This window comes from Larimichthys crocea, chromosome V (assembly GCF_000972845.2).
Source record: "Larimichthys crocea isolate SSNF chromosome V, L_crocea_2.0, whole genome shotgun sequence".
NCBI lineage: Eukaryota > Metazoa > Chordata > Actinopteri > Sciaenidae > Larimichthys > Larimichthys crocea.
Genome location: NC_040015.1, coordinates 2,414,580 through 2,438,156, shown reverse-complemented (window position 1 = coordinate 2,438,156; position 23,577 = coordinate 2,414,580). Strand labels below are relative to the sequence as shown.

The 23,577-nt window shown below is 40.4% G+C and overlaps 1 protein-coding gene across 1 annotated transcript in view; it reads left to right on the top strand.

Annotated features, from left to right (window-relative positions):
• The first annotated feature begins 5,639 nt into the window (after window positions 1-5,639).
• Window positions 5,640-23,577, top strand: part of kcnh5b (potassium voltage-gated channel, subfamily H (eag-related), member 5b) — a 143,118-nt gene continuing 125,180 nt past the window's right edge. The window contains exons 1-4 of the mRNA XM_027278707.1: window positions 5,640-5,867; window positions 14,422-14,545; window positions 16,814-16,920; window positions 21,766-21,894. Coding sequence (XP_027134508.1) covers window positions 5,795-5,867; window positions 14,422-14,545; window positions 16,814-16,920; window positions 21,766-21,894 — 433 coding nt within the window. The 5' untranslated portion in view covers window positions 5,640-5,794. The remainder of the gene's footprint in view (window positions 5,868-14,421; window positions 14,546-16,813; window positions 16,921-21,765; window positions 21,895-23,577) is intronic.

Below are 23,577 nucleotides of genomic sequence, written 5' to 3'. Positions count from 1 at the left end.
ATAAACATGCTGCCAATGTAAAAACAATGTTACTGTTGTGTTTCTCTCCAAGCACGCTGTAAATTAGCAGGCTGTGTTCACGTGTTGAAGTCTGATAATGATTTTAATCATGAGATTTACAGCAGAAGCCTTGCTGCTGTATTCACAGCCAAACAGAGGAAATAGCTGCTGCTGTGTCGTGAGCGTGATGCTGAGCAGACTTTAATGAAACTTTGTTATTGGAATTAACAAGCCTTCATCGTGACTGCAGATCAGGGACGGTCACGATGCAGTAACGCATCTAGAAAAGTGGCAACGTCTGAGTAGGCAGAGCAGAGAAGAACCTGTAAACAATGTAGAGTTTTACGAGGAAATCCAGCAGGTTAGATCTCCAATACTTTTAGGTTATATTGTGTTCTCATGGTACACATTCCTACATGAAGTTAACGTAAAAGCTAATGGACCCATAAACCAGGGTCAGGTATGTGTTACTGGTGTTATTCCACCACAGCAGTGCTCGCTGGTTTCTCTCATGTGTAGTCTGTACCTGCTGTCATGCATAGTGCTGGCAGTGGTTGGGGTCATCCGAGAGCGCAATCCATCTCTGGGAAGAGCCTTTATCCAATGAGTTTATTGAAGCTTTTTTTTTACTGACCAGTGCAGCAATTAGGACCTCTGGAAGCTCCCCTGATGGCAGTACAACTGAGACCCATCTACAGTGGACAGAAACAATTTACCACCGAGTCCCTCAGCTCTGCTATTCCCAGCCTGCCCTCACTTTACAATCAGACGTTAAACACCAACTTCCCCACCACCAAATGTCTTTTTTTTTCTTTCAATCCAACTTTTGATGGAGCTCTCGGTGTGTCGGCAGGACGACCAACATGTTTCCCTGGAGCTGGTGGTTTTGGCGTGGGCAGTGTCGTTGGTGTTTAGTTAGGTGGTCAGTGCTTTGATATTCAATCCCCTTGCCTTTTTTAGGGCTGGCGAGGGACAGGCAGCTCCGGTGGAAGCCGGACTAATTAATTCTGAGATCAATAAGCAGGTATGCAGCTATGTCTCCCTCCAGATGTGGAGGCGGTGCATTGATCGGCATTGGGGGGGGGTCGATACCTCTATCCCCGTCTCTTCCCACTTTCCCTCCCCAAACGAGGCGTCATGGCATCCCAGCGCTGCGTTTGATCTCCACCGTGTGACATTTACTCCCTTGGAGCAGCAGCTCTAGAAATAACTAATGCTCAGATGTGGAGCTGCAGAAACAAAAATTATCTGTTGCTTCATCCGATTGCGGCAGTTTGTTTTTCCTGCTCATTAAGAATGGAGCATTTTTTATTTTGTCGATGAAATGATTTGCACACGTGTCTTTGGAATGGTTGTATCCAGAAATACATTTGTCAGGCTCATTGACTGGTGAGGCTGGTGGCCCTGAGCGCCTGTTCCACATGAACAATGGCGGCCCGCCCGCTGAATGCTGATTGGGCATAATTGGGGGTTAGTGATGCAGTGTAATTAGAGTGATTACAGTCATCAAATCCCCGCAGAGACTCTCCTCGCTGTCCAACACGGCCGGTCTGCGACACGTGCAGCAGTTTTGTAACTGTGCAAAAACTCAGAGGTGTATCATAAACAACACAGCATATTTTTTATATTTTGTCCAGAAAGACTTAAAATACAACAGAAGATTCAAATCCTAAATGAAAAGAAATAAAAGCACCAGTTATCTTCCTCTCTAGTCCGTGGTGGTTTGCTTTAGAAACACAGTCTCAGTTCAGTGTGTATGTAATAGACCAGAACACAATATTTTACCCAGTGATGAGGCTCATTTTCGAAAAAGTCTCCCTCCAACACACAAACTGATCTGATCTGATCTGCTCATCTGGGAAATGTTCTGCAGTGTTTTATTACTAGAATAAAAGTGCAAACATTTACTCAAGTCATGCTTATTTTATTTCTGTCTTTTGGGTCCTGTATCCACTACACACACTTTAACCTCAATCTAATTGTAACTATAACACTAATAGCAACTATTAACTCTCAAACAACACTTTAAACACCCTTTTTATGACATCATCTTGAGTCTGATGTGTGGTTAGACTCAGGCAACAAAAAAAAAAAGTTTGATGTTGCTATGGGGAATAAAGTCAACTGGTTCTGTCTTACAAGGTCCAATGCACCGTACATTTAAATAAATATTAAAAACTATACATTTACTTACATTTTAAAGTCAAAGTTTTGCAGAGAAACATTTATTTTACAGATTTGAACTGAATTATTACAATTCAGTAAAGTGATGATACAAATAGTTCTGTAATGTCACAGACATGTAATGGTACATTCATGTAAAACTAATAAGATTTATGTTTACTGTAATATTATCATTTACATAAACATTTATATATTTAATTACAGATTATTTCATTTGAAATACAGTTGTATGACATTTAAGAAAGCAGAGAATGATATATATAATGAGAAATGACTGTAATTTGTTATTTATTAACAGTTTGATTGTTAATTTGTCTGTCAGGTACAGAGTTTTGTATACAATGTTAAAAAACAGAAAACTGCTGTAAAAAGTTATTTTCTGTAAATGGCCTATTTTTACAGTGTGGGTGTTTTAATATGTTTTTAGACTGAAATCAGTCACACAAACAGACGGACGAGTGTTGGATATTCAAATCACAGATTTTGGTCTCAGTCGTCTCTCCGCTGTGGATTTCCAATGTGAACTCAAAGCCAGCTGCAGTAATTTACTGACAGCAGTTTAGTCATCAGTGAACCTTCATACAGATGTGCTTACAGAGAGAGAGAGAGAGAGGCTGGTCTGCAGAGCTCAGCCAGGTACAGCAGACAACAGCTGTCCGACCTGCGCTGTCACATATGTTTGATACCCCATGATGCAATGGGCCAATTAAGAGCCTCCCACAGGAGCGCTTGGAAACGCCAATAGACACAAACACACACACAGAGTGTACGGCCTGATAGTGACAGTTCTCAGTGGGTGTCAACAGGTACAGAAGAGTGATTTACACATTAGATTGAGAAACACCAAGACGTCTGTCTTTCAGCCTTTTATTTCACCAAGCTCTCACCAACCACTAAAAGTCAGTCCCACATTTACTCTTGTCTGGCAGCTTTTTGCTCGCTCACTCTCTCCTTTTCTCTTCTTAGCTTCCTCTGTCAATGTCCTCTTCCGACACTTCTAAATCTAGTCTCCTTTAAACGTCCTCATGCATCCAGGCTGAGACAGAGCAGTAACACCAAATGGGAATTTAAAAAAGACCCTTAGAAGAATCATACAGGATCTGACTCAATGTCAATATTGGCATGCGAGTACTGTTTTATAAACAAATGTGAAACTACTAAAGGTTTGGAAACTCTGCTTTCTCTATTGAAAATCTGTCAGTTTAGGATTTTTTTAAACTTCTTGGTGTTTTAACAACCATTTGTATTATTAGAATTTTATTGTTCTCATATAATCCATATTGTGTTTGCAGTCAGGGTTAGCTCTCATGGGGTCACTAGAAAAACCTGAAGGCTCTCCAGATGGTTAAAGAAATGAAATATTTCTGTTCCGCCAAACTGTTTTTATTTTTCCTGACATTTCTGAGCAGCATTATTTCTATAAATCCATTAAATGAAGCGAGGTTGGTTGAGCTGTCACAGTCTCCAGAATCAAAAGCCAAATATGTTACAGTCATAGTAACAATTTGATTTCTTCCATGCTTATGTGACCAGTATGATCGAAACCTGACGTTCTCAGCCAGGCATGTAATGTACTTTAATGTGCTCCAGTCACAACAAGGTGTAATCAAAAAGCTATCAACTTAAATTCATATGAGACCATTGAAAGCCATAAATAATGTGTACCTTCTGTATAATCTTCCAGTCAATTACTGAGATGCTGTGAGCAGCCTCAGCACAGGTTTGATTCCTGAATAAATGTTGGTGGCGTCAGGCAAAGCAGACAGCCAGTGCAGACCAGACGCCCTGCATGGAGCGCAGGCTGCCGCTCGGGTTGGGGCCTCCGGCTCCCTGGGGCCCCATCAACCCTTCACTAATGAGCATTCCAGGGAGCCCTGCAGAGGGAGACACTGTTTTCACGGCTTCATGGTAAGACGACGCACTGGGTAATACGCTTATTTAGTCTCCTTCCAAGAGTTCAATGAAAAGATTGATGCCTCTCTCATGCATGAGCATTACACTGGTATAGTACTGAGCTGGAGTCAGGATGTTGTCAGCCTAGCTTAGCATAAAGACTAAAAGTGGGGGAAACAGCTAGAACGGCTCTTTGTTTAAAAATACACTTTTAACGCTCATGTATTAACATGTTGGATCAAGTTTGTTTAATCTGTACAAAAACAGAAATGTACTGTAATCCTCAGGGGAAGTTACATCGTGTAACTGTTTCTTGATCTCTGCTGGTTGCCTGGCAACCTCCCAACCTGTTGTTTACCAATAAACATCCAGCACTCATCTGCTACAAACACAAACAGACATTGTGGCATTTACATTGAACGTTCTGACATCATCATTTATATTTATAAATACAAAACTTAATAAATTGTTGATCTTCATGTGTTTGAAGCATGAACAACTTATCAGTAAAGTCATTAGTCACAAACTCTGGCATAAGGAGCTTGTAAATGTGAGTTAAGAGTAATAAGGTCCTTCAAAAGATGCTTATTAACATTTATATGTGATGGTAACACTGTAGTGTGCTAATGATAGCATTATAAACATGTTTATTGTTAGGTTATGAGACATTTATTAACACTCAAATGAAAGTGAAGAAGAGTTTATCCACTGCTTAAGAACATTTAAAGAGTTGTCATTACAAACAATTATTAACTCACGTTAACTCACTTAGTTTAACTTAATTTATCTTAGCTTAGTTTATTATTTAGTATGGACTGAAGTATGGAAGGTGGACTGGTAGCTAGAGACAGTGGCAGTCCACCTCCTGGGCACTGCCGGGGTGCCCATGAGCAAGGCACTGAGTCCCCTAACTGCTCCCAGAGCGCCACTCGTGGCTGCCCATCAGTCCACAGTTGCATGTCTATGAGCCTTTGTGTGTGTGTGGTGGTTGTATTTAGGGTAAAATGCATGTAAAAGAACAAAGAAAAAAGAAAAGAATCTATTCTATTCTATTCTATTCTACTTAATTTAGCTTAGCCTAACTTGTTAAACCTTTGCTAAGCTTTTGATGTTGCTTTGTTAACATTTATTAGATACTTTATTTTGCACTTAGAACAGTTAAATATGCTTTTCTATAACAACAATATTATCAAGTTCAATAAACCCTTTATTGTGCATTTATTAACTGTCCTTTTACTGCACTGCATGTTGTTAAGGTTAGTAAAATGAAAATATATATCATAATTTTACAAAGGTATTTCTGATCCCATATTATTATTATTATGAAGAGAGTGGTAGCACTTCAGTTCCAACATTGAGTGTGTCAGATCCTCAAACACAGAGTTCAGTTTAATAAAACAAATGGAATAAAATTGTTATTTTTCTCCGGTGAGGGTTCAAACACACTGATTAGTAGTAGAATTATGAAATGATTCATTACAAAAACATTAAACGTGTCATACAGTACATCATTACACGCATGCGTCCTGACGCTCCGGTCAGGCACCGGGGTGCAACGCCGCCGCTGTGGCTCAGTGCGCCCCGAGCAGCCAGAGCGCACGGTTACAATGAGCTTCTCCATCGGTCCGACTGAGAGCCAGCGTCAGTACCGACCTCCGAGCAGCAGACACACCGCCACAGACCCTGACCGACACCAGCTCCGTCCGCCCGCAGCAGGATGCCCGGGGGAAAGAGAGGGCTTGTGGCACCGCAGAACACTTTTCTGGAGAACATCGTCCGGCGTTCAAGTGGTGAGTCCGCGCGTCGGAGCGAGGCTTGTTTTGGGTTTGGCGTAACCAGGCGGCTCGGACCCGGACTCTGCTGGAATACAGTGCGTTACTATCAGTGTCATCACGGAGGATAAACCCGCAAAATCTGTCTCACTTCATTCCGCATTCCGTTATTTTGCAGTGATGGAGTCCCCCCACTCTGAGGCTACACGAGTGTGCATGGCGTCATACATCAGAATAAGTAAATTTAAACTGATGAAGTTCCACTAAAGCGGGACTGTTTCCATCGGGAGAAACGTGAATCAGTCCCGAGGTTCCCCTCAGAGTCGTTGTTTATTTGGGAGCTCGCTGGGAGTCACCGGTTACGCACCGCGTTAATCTCCGCTCCATCAGTCTGCGTTTGACTTTTGGAGATTAAATCATGTAAATGAGCTCCAAATAACATCAGGCCAAAAAATAAATAAATAAACAAATAAAATAACAGCGAGGTACTGGAAGATTAAAGTTGATTTATGTCGTTAACTCATTAACAGCTGCTCAGCCAGTAAAACCTGGAGCCATCTGATCATTAACTGTCTTAATGATCTTAATGATCAGAGGAGGATGTGTCATTATGTAACACCGAGCTGCGTACTGTTTACTGGAACAAACGACACATTATGATGTTAAATAACAAACAGCTGCTCAGTCATTCGTCGTCTTCATGTGCGTTTCTTCTGTCTCCATCTGCGCTAGAAACTGCGCCAGACCCAAACGCGCGCGCTCTCCTCCGAGATTAGATTGATTCAAGAAAGTCGGTGGAGTAATTGGATCGAATGAAAGTCGGGGCTGTGGATGGGGTGGCAGGATGAGGTGGAGGTGAGGTCAAAGAGACTGTTCCAGAAAGGTGTCTCCGTCTGTCAGTGATTGCGCCTCAGGGCCGAGGCTCCGCGTCTCTCTTGGGGAGGTTTTCTGCGCTGATTCGGGAGCTCTTGGCTGGAGCTGGAGTTGTGTATGTGTTTTTCTGGTTGAGAAGTCACAGAAGCAAAGAGCTTGACTAATGTGGAGAGATTGTTCTGATGCTGCAGCCTTTACATTTGGGGACTGAAACTGAAACATGGGCCACAGGATGATGATGTCTGCAGGGTTAGACGTTTGTTTGCCTGATTATCACATGCGCCACTGCAGATAATAATTCTGGAATAGTTTGATGTTATTCAGCCAAACCGAAACAAAGATCCAGAAACATGATATGAACTGCTCAATGCATCAAAACAAGTAAAGACAGAGATTAGAGAGGTTTTTCGACATAGACTCTTTTTATGAACTATAGACAAGATTCATACATTATAATCATATTCTTAAACATTTCCAGTAGAATCTGTCTGCATGCCTCTTCTGTAAATCTCAATATCACAGATTGATAATCCTGAGTGAAATCAATAAACATACAGAATTAAGATTAAAATAAATAAAGAAACAGAATAGAAAATCAAACTTTCTGAACCCACCCAGAGTGTCAAATGACTTTACAAAAACAAATCAGGAAAGAAATTGAAAGTTTAAGACAGATCCTGAATATTTCATAAATAACACTTTCTAGTGGAAAATAAAACAAATATCCGACCTGAGATGTGACGTTCTCCGATGTGCGCTCAAAAACAGGGTCTCTAGTTTAAATGAAACATCTGCTTGGAAAGATTTTTATGAACCTCCTGCCAGAAAGGGGTCAATGATGGACAGACCACAACACATGACGATGATTTGCCTCGGAGATCCTACACTGTCTCTTTCAAAACTCTCCATGAAGTAAAAATCAATGTTTTCCATTGTAGGCGTTTGATTTTGTTTCAGGATATTCAGACACTAAAATCACAAAAATACACTGAAGTTTGGTTTTTAGTTTTCAAACTTGCTCATATGGATATAATACATCTCTAAAATGAATGGCAGGTCAACAACATATAAATATTCCTAATTTATGATTATAGCTCAAATATTGTATATATACATATATACAATATATATATACAATCTATATTGACTATTGAGTGTTTTTTACATGGCAACACGTTAAAATAAGTCTAGGCAGGGACACATGAAATGATCTAATTGTATTTTAATGAAAGACAAATGTATTTATAAGCATGCTTCAGACAGATCCGATCAGTTCATGTGATATTTTGCTGAAGTGACGCACAGTCACATTCATCAGGGGCCTTTGGGGCCCTGAAGGGTCTGTTAACATAGTGTTGGTGTAGGAGTACCTATTACTGAAAGACGTGGTGCCTCCATTACAGAGTTTTAATTTGTGAAAGGTGGCAATTAACATATAAATAATCTAATTTAATCCAGAATCCTCCCACTACGGCCTGTGGATTGGTGTACAGTTTGAGCCACAGGATTGAGAGCGATGGTGAACAGTAAAGAGCTTTAACTTTAACAAGTCTTAATTGCACTAACAAATCCCTTCCTGAAACCTGAAAAATGTAATGTGTATGAAATAATATAACATATGTTGTCTGAGGCTGTTTGAGCTGAAGTAAAAAGTATATAGTCTGTAACAATAAGACTTTTCTCTCAGCAGTCGCCGTCTTACTACAGCAGCCCAGAACAGACAAACTAAACACTGAATCTACAGAGGGCTTTTTGCATTGTTCATGCATTTCATGGCAACTGTAGTTATATGTTCAAGAGTGTGAGGCAAAGAGGTTACAAGATACACTGCCTGATGCCATTAAATACTACACACTGGTCCTTTAAGTGGAACTATAATCAGGGAAGTGAACGTACTCATCCTCAGTGAACTCTGTTTAAAGTGCTCAAACTGTGACTGCTGGTCTGTTCTCTCTGATCTCATTGGATGTTTGTGACTTGTGCATTCATGTAAAATCAGGATTGTCCTGTTGGAGTTGTTGAGGTGGAGTTCATTTTAAACTATGAAGTATTGGAATGAAACTAATGATTCTTTTCGTTCTGGGTTCATCTGCTGATTATCTCCATGACTGAATGTTTGGTTTGTAGAAATTTATGAAAATAGTGAGAAATTGTATCACCTTTACCCAGGCCACAGCGACAACTTCATAATGTTTATTTTATTCAACATTATTACAAATAATTGCAACGATTAGAAGGGAAAGCATGATGATCCATATGTTGGTTCAGGGGCTCCTACACTTTCCTTTGAACAGCTTCTGTTGCTATCGGCCTCTGGGCGGCTCTATTGGTCAAACTTGGGCTTAGCTAAGTAATTGGCTGTGATGAAAGAGGAGAGCAGAAAAGGTCGAGATGACTCTGTTTTTTTTTTTTTTTGTGTCGCATTAAGTCTTAGTCAGCTCTTTCATTCCAAAGGGCGCACAGGAGGCTGCAGCCAGCAGGTTTAACACAAGAAGCTGATTCATTTAAGAAAGTCTACTTCCTTTTTGTAATGAACAGATGAGGATGGAATGCTCTGCATTGAAGGTGCGACTCTCTCACATCTTGCCCATAATGCCACTGGATTAGAAAGGTGAGCCACCCCCAACCTGAAAGTCTAAAACATTTCACACCCATTGTGGAGCACGGGGAGCAAGGGTTAGGGTTTGTGGAGCAAGTCCAGTAAGAAGTTCAACAGAATGTTTCTTTAAGAGTAACAGCTATGTTGTTACTTAAGGCTGCAGCAGGAAATAGTATTTCAATTTCATTTTGGTGGAAATAATTCATTTTGCACATCATTCAAATATTTAGTTGTAGTGTCTGGTTTATCAGTTACAGGATGTGGATAATTTTTTTGTCTATCTATGTTTTCTCACCTATGGTCATGAGCTTTGGGTAGTGACTGAAAGAATAAGATCACAGATAGAGGCGACTAAAAGGAGCTTCTCCCTTGAGGTGTCTGGGCTCAGCCTTAGAGATAGGGTGAGGAGTTTACCTGGGAGCTTGGAGTAGAACCACTGCTTCTTCACGTTGAAAGAAACTAGCTGAGGTGGTTCAACATCTGATCAGGATCCTCCTGGGCGCCTCCCTTTGGAGGTGTTCTGGACATGTCCAACTGGCAGGAGACCCCGGGTCAGATCCAGAACTTTCTGCAGGAACTACATAGCCCATCTGGTCTGGGAACGCCTTGGGATTCCCCAGGAGGAGCTGGAATGAGTTGCTAGAAAGAAGGACAATTGGAACGCATCTGTGAGCGTCTGTTGCTTTGTGTTTTGTTATTTTAAAACCTGGACCTGGTGTGAATCAAACAACCAATCAGTGTTAGCTAGCATATAACGAGCTAATCACAGTGATTATGGACAAACGTTTATTAAAATTAGTGCAATCAGCTCCAGAGAAGACATGTCTGTTTGAGTTGTTGGAACTACACACAGACTTGGTGGGAGAGGCTCAGTGACAGTATGAAGACCGGACGTTCCCCACAGGTTTTTTGAAGTGCTGCTGTGAAGCTCGGTGTGGTGGCTCCGGTTATCTCCATGTTGGAAGTCCTGCCTGTGATGCAAACATGTGGATTGTCTCTGTTCTCGAGGCGGGCCGAATGATGCCTGGGTGCTCAAACAAGTCATCTGTAACGACACCTACCTGTCAATCAAAGCGTCCACACTGTTAATTCTGCATAACCGTAAGCACAGAAAAAAACGTTTGTAGGAAAGGCAGGATGACAAGATGGAATGTGGTTGTGCTTCGAGGGATTTTCTACAGAATATAATGATTTTTTTTCAAATGTCTGCAGTATACATGATGTTGTAACTGATACATTTCTGATACTTTGACCACTGCAGTTTGATTTCTCAACACAAGAGGAGCTCTGCCACTGTAAGCTGCAGTCAACAGAGAAAAGACAGAAACATTCAATCAGATGGTTTTCAGGTGTAAATCGATAAAGCAGCCTCCTCCTCTGTGGCTTCTTAGTGTCGCCCTGTCAGGTTACACCTTTACACAGATAATTAACATTAAACGACACATGTACAGTATACTGGTTTATCGTTATGATTATTGGACTGATTTACAGAACCAATTACATTTTTTTATTAAGAATCAGATATCTCCCAGTCTATGACCCAATCTACTGCTGATACAACATAGGTTTTTCCCTGACGACAGCGAGAACATTTTTATTACAGTTACTATTTATTTCTATCATCAGTGAGCTGCCCAGAAATCAATGGAGTGTTGAGGGTTTTTATTCATCAGTCGGTGAAAGTTTCCTGAAAGAGCTTCTGACCAACCTTCACGAGTTCAATGCAGACGTTTTAGTGTCTTTTCAGTTCAGATGCTGTTTCACAGTGTTTCCCTCCCTTCATGCTTGTGATGTTTTTGAGTATAGTCAGATCTAGAGATCTGTTCCAGGATCTTTTCATCCCAAAATTCACTTTTTTACCAGCCAACAGTTTTTTTTTTTGGAAAAGAAGAGATTTTGTAATTGATGAATGATTACCTGCCAGTTAGTGATGCAGATCTGGCCACTGTTGAAGGACGTTATCTGCAGTTTTTAGCTCATTGTATATACTGCTGAGTTTTTCCTGAAACAGGTAATGGTGTTCTGACCTTTTCAACAAGCCACTCGGTCCAGTTCATGCCTCACTGCTGTAAAAATAACTCACCAGACAGTAACGTTACCTGTGATGTGGTGGAGAATCCATGACAGAGGACACTTTCTTATTGATGTGCGATAAGTGCTTTGAAAAGTCTTCTTCGTTGAAGTGCTCAGTGCTTGATCTGAGAATCAGCATGTAAAAGATAGAAGCCCATTCATACAGTTTTTGTTTTTGTGAACTCGTCTTCTTGTCTGTTTCATTTTACTGACAGTCGACTTGTGAATGTTTGAGTCTCCTTAAACGCACCGACATCACGTCTTTTGAGATGTGCAGTTGTATTGTCACACGATGAAAAGGTTATTTAAAAGGACCATTTTGTTTTATAACAAAATGGACTTCTGGATTTGTGAGAATTTGAAGGTTACTGACATCAATAAAATGTTGGCTAGTTAAAACTTTTTACAACCTGACTGTGACAAGCAGGTTAATCAAACTAATTTAGAGAAGAGACTTATTAAGATTAAACAAAGACAAAAATGTCAAATTATTTCCCAACCTGTTTATTGTAAACATACATCACAGTTTTCAGTCAATGACAGCATAACGAATGGACAGCCTATGTGTGATGTCAGCCACAGGCTTCCCAAGTGCCACTTTGAAACTCAAAATATGCAACACTGGCCGCCGCAATGTTGGCTGTCCTGCCTCTGCTAGCTCCTGACTAATCTAAAAATGGGCAAAGACGTAGATCATCAGTGGACCTGAGGCGGGCTGAATGACACCTGAGTGTTCAAACAAGCCATCTGTAACAGCACCTGTCAATCAAAGCGTCCACGCTGTTAATTCTGCATAACTTTAAGCCTTAATGTCATTTGAACAGGTGAGTTGTATATAAATTCACCCTCAGTACAGTTGTCATGAACGGAGAAATTAGCTACAGAGACCAAAACTGTTTTTTGTACCAGGCTGTACACATGTTTATTTCTGCTGTGAAGTTGGACATTTGAACATGGGGACTTATGGAGACTGACTCACTTCTGGAGCCAGAGTGGTCGTTTTAGGAACTGCAGCTTTGACATAGGTTTCACTTTACAGAGGCTGCAGCTTGGTTAAGGCTCATGGTTGTTGTTTTCGTGTTCAACAAAGGACTATTTGCAACATTTCAAGTGTTTTATTTTATGTAATAGTATGTAGGAGAGTTGTTGTGTAGTTGTAGTTTTAGTTGTGTAACCTACCCTCTTGTTTCCAGACAAGAGATGTTGTCATAACTGATAGAAACGTTGGCCAGAGCTCCAAAAATAAACTGAGGGTTGACCAAAAGTTAACTTCACTTCTATAAGTTGATTTTCAGGCAGTCTAAAAGCTAGAAACAGAGTCTGTGATGGAGACTGGTTGGCAGCACTGTGACATATGTGTTCTGTAGTTAACTCTGCCTACCGCCATGTTAATAATTAATGGTGTGGTTATGAAAGAGACAGCTGGTGGTAATTTTTCCACTGCAGATGATTCAACAGGTTGGTGTCTGTGCAGTTTAATAAGGGGATATCATGTCACTTATATCTTATACATTCCACAGTCGTGCATCGGGATAGTCACCATTGTTGCTAATGAGATTTCAGTTTTTCCTGACACAAATGAGTCCTTCAGTTGGTCAGACTGTTTCATCCTTAATTCATGTGCAGTTTGTTCAGGATCAATTACTGGTTTTCTTCTTCACGGATACCGGTCAGTAACCAACAAATGTTCTACTCAAACAATCCAAACTAATCATACTTATATTAAACAGTGTGAATGTTGGACCACAATCTGCTGCTTCACCAAACTTTTGATTTAACACTCAGAACAGGACGATGGAGAAGTCATTTAAGCAGTGCTGAAGACTCATTCATGATAAATTATTGAGTTGGTGTGGTTTGACTGGAGAGATTTATGGTCCAGTGATCAGTTTAAAGGTGTTTAAGTCTCTCTCTGATGAGAATATCTGAATATGTATATGGCTTAGAGGAGGTTTGGAGAAGCTTCTGGCAGTTGTTCATATAAGATTCCTGCTGAGGTTGAAAAATCCAAAACATTCAACCTCTTCTTTTTGCTGAAAAACCAGATCTAGAAGTAGTTGGTTGGCATCAAATGGAGAGCAGAAAGGTCGTGATGATTCAAACGGACTTGTCTTACTCAGCTCTTTATTTCCAAAGGGCACATGGTACGCTGCAGGTTTGTTGATTTTAAGCTTCTGTAAGTGTGAAATGTTTCCTGAAAAGAAAGTTTCTCTTTGGTGTGAAATCCTCTGTAAACTGTAGTGCTTTAAATGTTTAGGACTACTCATAAACGCACATCATGATTTCAACAGTCATAAAACATTATAGAGGTGTCTTATAGATGCTGTTAAATTGCTAAATTAAGACTGACTGATGGGGCTTATAACACATTATGAGCACATATACTCACCTCTACACACTTCAACAATCAGCTGTACTAAGAAGATAGGATGGTCTGAGGTGACCTCAGTGTAGACCAGTGTATGCTGACAACAATTTCACTGTCGTACACTCATTTCCAGTTTCTGTATGAAATCCAGAAAGTTTTTGAGGTGTGCTCTCGTCATCTTGACTGTTTGGCGTGAGGTAAAAGTCAGTCAGAGTTGTCCATACTCTTTTTCTTGTCTCCACATTCTGATAAAATAAACCATGTTTGATTTTATCGAAAGTTTTTTTGTCTCTGCATGTGCAAATAGTAACATTCAATCATGTGAACAGTGTCAACAAGCTGTAACACCATTAGGAAGCAGGCAACTGGCTACACAGCTGTAAACATGGAGGGCAGTCCGGGGAGGTCTGGACTGTAGTGACAGTCTCTGTGACGTGTGCTAACATCTAGTTGTAGTCTGCGACTCTGTAAGATCCCCAGCCTTTACAAAATCTGACTTTTGACAAACTGTCTTTAGATATGAGACCAAAACATCTAAAATTTAAAAAGTCACATAATGTGTCTTTGTACAGTCGTCTCCAGAGGCTTTGCAGCCTTTTATCTGTTTTTCCATGTGTGATCTGTCCCTGTGGCTGACGTGTTCTCTGTCCATCTGTCAGAGACCAGCTTCCTCCTGGGAAACGCCCAGATCGTGGAGTGGCCTGTAGTTTACAGCAATGACGGATTCTGCAAGCTGTCTGGCTTCCACAGGGCTGAAGTCATGCAGAAGAGCAGCACATGCAGGTAAATCTTCTGGTTGTATTTCATATTACAACTTATAACATTTGTTTAATGTTAGTTACAGTGCGTGGTGCAAAAAGTTTTGCTACTTTGTCACGATTGCACTCGCAGCGTCACTACATGTGTGTCTGTATAATTCCTTACACTTTTTTACAGCTCCTGGGTTTTAAATGGTTTAAATGCTTCAGTTTTAGTGGAGCTAATAAAAACCAATATGTATTTTTACAAGTTAAAATCACAGCAGAGCAGCCAGCAGTCATTGTTTTAAAACCAAAACCATGTCCTTTTCAAAGTGCTCCCCATTTATCCTGCAGAAATCTAAATATTTCGTTTTTTAATCAGTCTCATCCATCATTTAAGCACAGTGAGAAAAGATGAACTTTATTTTAGTTCACCTTCCTGCTTCTTTCTCTCCGTTGAGATCATCAAAATGGCACAGTGCTCCTCCGGAGAGCTGTTTACATGATACTAACTTCATTTACAGCTTCAGAGCTGCTGCGATATCATGCAACAAAAGTGTGGAGCTCAGCAAAGAAACACTGCACAGAAAAAAAGAGAGAAATCAGCATCTGGCATCTCAACTTTCCCTTACAGAGAGAGAGAGAGAGAGATGGCACACCGCTCAGTAAGAAATGAATCCAATTTGGAGCTGCCAGGGGAGCTCTGCCCGGTCCAGCTCGAGGACAGTGTCTTGCTCGCCTGTCAGTCAAGACGTTTTAGAATTTGACTCCAAAGGACGACTCCTCTCCTCAGGCGCCTCTGAAATCTGACTGGGGGTGACGGCCTTGACTAGCCGGCGGCTAAAAAGGCTCCCTCTTGATACACCGAGCTGAGTGAGAATAGGGGCTCTCTGAGATTAATCCGTCCACTCCCTGCTGCTCTGGGCTGAGTGGGGGACACTGAGACTGACATTCCACTCAGACGTGACACCGAGAGGACAGAAGAGTCCACTGAGAGCTTAAATTTACAGGCTGCTGCCAAAGTGATGGAAGATGGCTGCTTGTTAATGGGGCCCAGTGCCATTTTGGGAGAATCATTTCTGATCTTTTGACTGCTGCACGAGGCTGTGACATTGTGACATTGGTGCAGACGTATTGACAATTCACATAATGAGACAGAGGTTACACAAGATCACATGTACTGTTCAACAAAGAGAAGAAATAAACTGGCGGTTTCTGATTTGGGAGTCTAGACCCTTTAATGGGCCCCAGGATGATTTTATGTGATAGAAAAAAAAAGAATAAATATTTTTTTGCTCCATAAATCTAGATCTATTTTTTCTTTTTGCTTTTCCATTTGCAATTATTTTAATAAAGGTGAGAAGTCTTGAAGGGAAATTCAGCCTTTGGTATAAACTGCTTACAACTCATAGACATCTTCAACTTGTGGCACTACAGGCTGTTATTCATTAAAGTTTAGCCCGTCTTACTCTTAGTGTGTCCCCAAATATCTCCAATTTCAAAATATCGATAATAGGTTTGAAACTTAAAAGCTGAATGAAAGTGTAAGTTCAAACAGGAAGACAGTTATCGTCCTCTAAATTTTCATTCAGTTATTTCAACAAGTCTAAAATTATGTACCTGTGCTGACTTTGCTTATGCTCTGGTTGAGTGGTTATGTGTTTATTCTACCACAACCTATGTACAACCTTGTGTTCAGATTCTACATCAAAATGCTGACTTCACCTAACTGAGTAGCCGAGTAAACACGCACTTCCTCCCTCGGAGGTGAAATTAACTTTGTTGTTGGAGATCAAATGTTGTTGTATCCCAAAAGACTTGAGTTGAGGCATTTTCTAGATGTAGTGATCAAACTCTGAAATGTTGTAGAAAGCCTCTGTGTTTGTTTCTGTGATCTACGAGAAGTGTGGTACTGAATTTAACTGGTGGATATTTTTCACTGCGTATTCTGTGTGCGCATTGAAGACACTGCGGCTGTTGAGAAAGAAAGTAATCACTCAGACTAATTATATCACCGCAGATTAAAATGTCCTCAGCCCTTTTAAGGAATAATTGCAACCATGCCAGGAAATGCAATCTGCACCGATCCAAAACTGATCCACAATCCTTCACTGTGAGCGAAATTTATGCTGCTGCTGCTGCTTCGTCAATTTACTCTATAAAAAACAAACATAAAACTTAATGGATGCTTTATGGTAACAGATTGACAATGCCATTACAAACATTTGTGATGTACTATAACACAGGGGCAAAGGCTAAAGGGTCAGGTCAGTATTGATCGCTGCTGTTTCTCCTGTTTTTTTATTTCTAGTTTTATGTACGGAGAGCTGACGGACAAGAAGACCATCGACAAAGTCAGGCAGACGTTTGACAACTATGAGTCCAACTGCTTTGAAATCCTGCTGTACAGAAAGAACAGTGAGTGCTCACTTATTTCATCACATCACATTATGTGTCATCTGTTTGTAACACTTGAGAATCACACGTGAGTTTATGTCCTCATGCCGAGACGAACGAGCGGTGCTGCAGCTAAACATTATGTTCATTATTTAATCATCTGTTGAGTACTTACTTTAATTGACTGATTCATTATTTGATTTATAAAATGGGGTTTCATTCCTGCTTTGTTTAACAAACCTAAATATATTCAATTACCAAAGATTTAGAACAGAAAGGCAGCAAATCATCACTTTTGAGACGCTTCAATCAGTCAGATGTCATTTTCACGTCAAGTATTTACTTTCAAGTGTTTTTTACTTAACACAATTAGCTGAATAAGATCGTCACAGAGTTCTTTAATAGGCCATCTGCTACATGAACCATGAAGTACAGGGATACGTGCATCCACCCTCTCACTCCACCTATTAGTCCGGTCTGCTCAGGACTGCTTATTGTGCTGTCAGCTCAGTGATTTACTGAGTTTACAGATGGACATACAGCTTTACTTGTTGATAACGTTAGCTGCTAACTGCTAACGGACTGGGAGCTCGAGGCACGGACACTTCCCGCAATCTGAGTGCTTATACTCGAGATGTAATGTTAAACACCAAACCTGCGATACTGCATAAATACGGGCCAGTATCACCGATACCAATACCGATACTTTTCAATAAATAAGGTGGATGCATCATTGAATTGCTAAATCTCAATTAATTTTCATGACCTGAAGTGTTTTTTGTGATGTTTCCTTTTTTATTATTAAATAGTTAAAACCCAGGACAGAAGTTATATTTTAGTTATTATGGAGTTATATTATAATTGAATAGAAAATGCTTTATTATCAAAAAATTTTCAGAAAAATCTTAAATAAAAAGTACTCGCAAACCAGTAAGCAAATTAAAACAAACAAGTACTGTTGAGAAACTATAATACAAACATTAAATTAAAATTCTCAACAACAAAAACAACAACTGGTGAAAGTATAAATAATATGTAAACAACTTAACAACCCCCAAAGCCGTTAGTTAGTCTGTGTTTTGGTTACAGGTTTTTCTTCAAAAACAGAATCAAATTAACATTTTTTGCTTTTAATGCACTTCGCCTGTGACTAACTAACTGCCCTTGTTTGTTTGCTTTGCACGTCTAAGTCACGTGACGTGACTCACGTGATGGCACAACATCTAAACACGAGAGGGGGTGGGGGGCAAAGTGTGCCAGCTCTGCGCTGACACAGGAGTGGCGAGTCCGGCGACCTGGCTGTTTCCTCTTTGCCGAAACCGCAGCATTGCAAACAAGAGCGGAACTTAAACTAAAGAATCGATCTCACCAGGCTAGTATCGATCCGATACCGATACCGACTTGGTATCGATACTATCGATATTTGGATCGATCCGCCCACCACTACTTTAAGCTCCCATTTTAAAGAGTGTCCGCACATAGGAAGGCTCAATTAGCTTCACAGCTAACTAACGAACAGCAGCTACACGTAGCAAATAAAGTGGCTATGATCGAATTTCACCAAAATCGGTGGACAAAGTTATAAAAGGTTTTCTTTTACACAGTAATCATCGAGGCCAGGTCACAATATTTTTTCCGTAATTCTTGTCTCATTTTTTGGTCTGCTCCGTGAAGATGGCCAGTCAGAAGAAAGTGGCTTCGAGAGACGAGTTGTTTGATGTATGAAATACATTGGGATGTTTTTGAACTGTGCATCATGAAAAGCTGCTCTAATGGAGTCTCAGACTAGAAATATAGAGCTGGAAATGAGCAGTCCTCTTTAAACTATTAAACTATTAACTCTGTTAATGTTTTGTCTACATCACTTTGAATTTGGCTTTGCACTGCTCCCCGGTGTCTTTATTAACACAGATGATGTTATAGAACTTTTAGCCTCATGCTCTCCTAAGAGGCCTCGTCATGCTGCCAGATCTTTTTAGTTTTTCCAGAGTTGATTTGTAGAACTAGAAGTGACCAACGTTTTATTGTTCTGCCTCCTCGGCCACAGAAGTCTGTCACCTCCTCAGTTTCTTCCTGAACTCATATTTTCAGAGCGTTTCAAGCTGCTGTAATCAGTGCTCTTTATAGTGTAACAATGGATCTTGTGGGGAGTTGGTGGGGCGGCAGCAGCTCAGTATGTCTGGACTTAGTCTGGCCCTGTTGGGCACTGCAGAAGTAGAACCCCCCTGCTTGGAGAGCCGACTATCTGGCAGCCTCATCATCATCGTCCATGTGTGTTCATGTGTGTGTATTTTGTATTTTGAGTAAAAATTAAATTTCCCAATGAGGGATTAATAAAGTACTTTCAGCTTAGTTAAGATGTGTCACTCAGAGTGACCAACGGACAGTAGAGTTCATCTAATTGCAACAGCTCTATAGAGCGTTTCAGTGACTTTCAGCTCATTGTTTTGGTTTTTGCATCTCAGTCTTACTGGTTAAATTCACTGCTTTCATCAGCTGTTTTCAGCTTGGAAAAACACACTGATAAACTGACAAACCAGATATTTTTCTCAGGAGCGGGTCGAGTATCACCCTTACATTACAGTAGACAACTTCCACCAATCCAATGCACACAAATGAGCCAGTGTATATTTATTCACTCTTTGGCTCACATTCATGACGACAGACTCGCTTTTCCTAGAAGTTATAGCTGCTGGTTTGACGGGGATATGACGCAGCGTCAGGTAACCAGATATAATGCACCATTGCCGTGATTATAATCACAGATTCCTCTGGTTTGAACTTTGTTGGAAACACTGGAGATAATGTAACACATAAAATATAGGACAAGTCTTTTTTAGACATTTTAATGCAAAAACGTTGCATATTTAAGCTTTTAAAGTAAGAAAGTTCATTTATGACTCATTGAACGGTATGACTGCAGTCAGATAAATTCAGGTTTTCAATTTCCCGTCATTTTGGGTTTTATTTTAATTCCTCTGGAAAGAATTTGCTCTGTGCTCCTTGATAAAATTTTACAATCTTTATTATTTATATGCTTCATTATATGCTGCATAATGGATAGACAGAGATCAGGTAAAACCTTTATACGTAAATGATGGAATTTAATTTCAAGTATTAACGTAAATATGGATGAAATACAACCTCAGTAAGAAAACAGAACATTCTTCTGTCCAGTGTGACAGAGAAGGAGCCGAGCAAGCAGTAAATGCTGGATCAGCAGCAGCACAATGGACACCGCGGGTCGACAAAAATAGTCGTCCGGGAGTGATGACGAGGTGGAGGAGCACGAGGCAGTGAGGGGGAAACAGTAAAAAATGAAAAGATCAATTTGAAAATGGTTGAAATTTGCTGACAAATCAGGAGAGTGGGGCCTTTTTTTATAGAGGCTGGATATAAATGAGATAGATGATGACTACGAACAACTTGTATCCACAGAAATTATGATATTAAAGCGGATGAACTTTGTTGAACTTTGGCTCTCCTCAAAGTGTTTGAGGAGGTAATAAAATCACAAAGACCTCAGCTGCTTCAGCACAGACTGAACAGTGAGTTCCAGGAAGGTGCTGACCTTAACATGAAGTTGTTCAGACCAGGTCTGTTTGAATATGAATAAAATAATCAACATCCTGCATTGAGGAAAGGATCAAACTGATTATTGGGTACAGCAGGGGACACAGGATCTGGACTACAGACCCTGGATCAGCTCAGCATGTGAAATGGATTCTTAAAATTGGCGCACAAAAGTCAGAAACAAAAATAAATGAACTTAGATGTAGTGAAACATGTAGTGTTTTTAAACCCGTACAGTCTATTGTGCTCCGATACAACAGCTATGCTATGAATTGTACTTAATAATGACGCTTGTTATTCATTTTTCAGTTTTTGTTGACACTGTCATAGATCATAATTCTACTCTCATGTATGTAAAATAGAATAGATGTTTTATTGATTTATTTTCATGCATTTTTACCCGAAATACAACCACACACACAAAGGGCTCATGCAAATGTGAAGACAGATGATGAAGTGATGGGCAGGCACTTATAGCGGTGCCTTGCTCAAGGGCACCTCTGCAGTGCCTAGGAGGTGAACTGGCACCGCTCCAGCTACCAGTCCACCTTCCATACTGGACTTCAACGGCCACCCTCTGGTTCCCAAACCAAGTCTCTATGGACTGAGCTACTGCCGCCCCCAAAATGTGTCGCTGCCAAAATATTAGAAACACTATCTTAATATCTGTATATCAAATATACTGTGGACGTTGTATAGGACAGTTGAGAATGAGACCGTTGATTCAATTCACAAATGTTCTTACTTTTTGTGTGTAGTTTAGTAAAACACTACAGGTGTGCCTTGATACTGAGAGAATTGCTGCCAGAGAGAGACCTGAAAAAGGAAAAGCTCACAGCCAGTAAAACAACATCCATGACAGTACGGGATCACATTAGAAGTGTACTTAATAAAGTGGTCTACTTATTCATGTGCTCTTAATAGACACTATTTTCCCACAATGCAAGACACAAAGAAAGTAGAGGAAGTAGTAACAACTAGAAAACAGTCAAATCAACAGTGCATGGTGGTGAAACAGCTGCAGGTGTTTTAGTTTCGGCTGTAGTAACTCGCAGGTACTAAAGCTTCAACTTTACTGACCACAGAGAGAAGTGACTCAGATGATGAAACCCAGCACTGAAATATACAGACAAGTGTCTTTGACTGACACACACACACACACACACACACACACACACACACACACACACACACACACACACACACACACACACACACACACACACACACACACACACACACACGATGTCTGTGCTGATTTTCTGTGTTTGTCAATCTCTGACGTCTCTGCAGGAAGTCCAGTGTGGTTCTACATGCAAGTGGCTCCCATCAGGAACGAGAACGACAAGGTGGTTCTGTTCCTCTGCACTTTTAAAGACATCACCCTGTTCAAGCAGCCCATCGAAGACGAAACCACAAAAGGTGAGTGTTGGCGTCGACTCATCCGTTTTTCTGAAGATTATTTCTGCCTGTTGTTTTGTTATTAGATAATTCACAGTAGGATTTCAAAAAGGAGACACACACACACACAGAAGTCTGTGATGGATTTGAAAAGCTGATGTTGCGGGTGCATTATGTGGCAGCTTAGTGCAGAACAGATGAGTTTTGTTAGATAATTTACAGGAGAGAGGGAGTGAGACGGGGGATGACATGTGACAACATTTGTGAGTGGGACGCACGAGTGCATGGCTGGATGCCCCAGCATGTAATAATGTAATAATGTAATGTTAGATAGGAAGTGTTATTATTATTATTATGTTTCTTCATCCTCCCCCTCTTTTAATTTCTTTGTACTCTTTCATCATCCCCCTCCCTGATGTTGTCACCCTCTGGATTTTTATTCTTTTCTATAGTATAGTTTAATACATAGAAATCAATCAGAATCACTTTTATTGATTAGGTTTGTGTTCACATATGAGGAACACATGACTCCTGTTTCACTTTGCTCTCAGTGTACATACACAAAGACAACAAAAGGTAAACATGAAACTGTACAGATAAAAAATATCTATAAATATGTGTGTGTGTGTGTGTGTGTATATATATACATATATACAGACAGATAAAATTGGACGGTTGTTCAGTGGTGCAGAGGATGCTGAAATAATGACAAGAATAACAAATAATCCAAGAGCAGGGAGAGGCAGATTAACATTAGGAAAATCAACATACAGACAATAATATGACCACATAAAGTCATGAACAACAACAGTAAATAAAAATATCAATATAAAAGCAGAAATGTATGTATAAATACTAGTGCTGTCAAAATTAACGCGTTAATTTTGTCGATTAATTTTAAAGAATTAACGTGTTAAAAAAAATTAACGCAATTAACGCGGTTTTGTTTACTTCCGGTGGCGGCCGCCATTTTGGACGTGGCAAAGTAGATCTTTGTTTCTCAGATATATTAGTGTGTGTGTGTGAATGGGTGTATAAGAGGCATTAACTTAAAGCCCTCACGGAGACTGCGCCCTGGGCGGTCGCCCACATTGTCCACAGCTAAAACCGGCCCTGCTTGTTTTAGTTTACGGGCAGATCTGCCACATCCAATATGGCGGACAGGGTAACGTATCGCAGCAACGGACCAACGTGCTCAATGAGGCGTCTGTGTATATAAATCAAATCAATTTTATTTGTATAGCCCAAAGTCACAAAGTACATTTGCCTCAGAGGGCTTTACAATCTGTACAGGGAGTGACACCCTCTGTCCTTAGACCCTCGGTTCGAGTGAGGAAAAACTTGCCCACAAAAACCCTTTTAACAGGGAAAAAAGGTGGAAGAAACCTCAGGAAGAGCCACAGAGGAGGGATCCCTCTCCCAGGACGGACAGACGTGCAATGGATGTCACGTGTACAGGACAAATCAACACAAACATATTGTACAATGACTGATAAAATGACAATGATTTATAATGAATGATAAAAATGATTACAGTAATAGATATGGTAGTAATAATGACAGTAGTAATATATGTAGTGGGCGTCATGCAGGATCACAGCAGCAGCCACGATCCACGAGAACCTGCTGGACGACAGAGACAGAAACTCCGGGGAAGTTTGGTTAGTAACATGCATTAATGAGACATGTCCACAGATGGAGAGA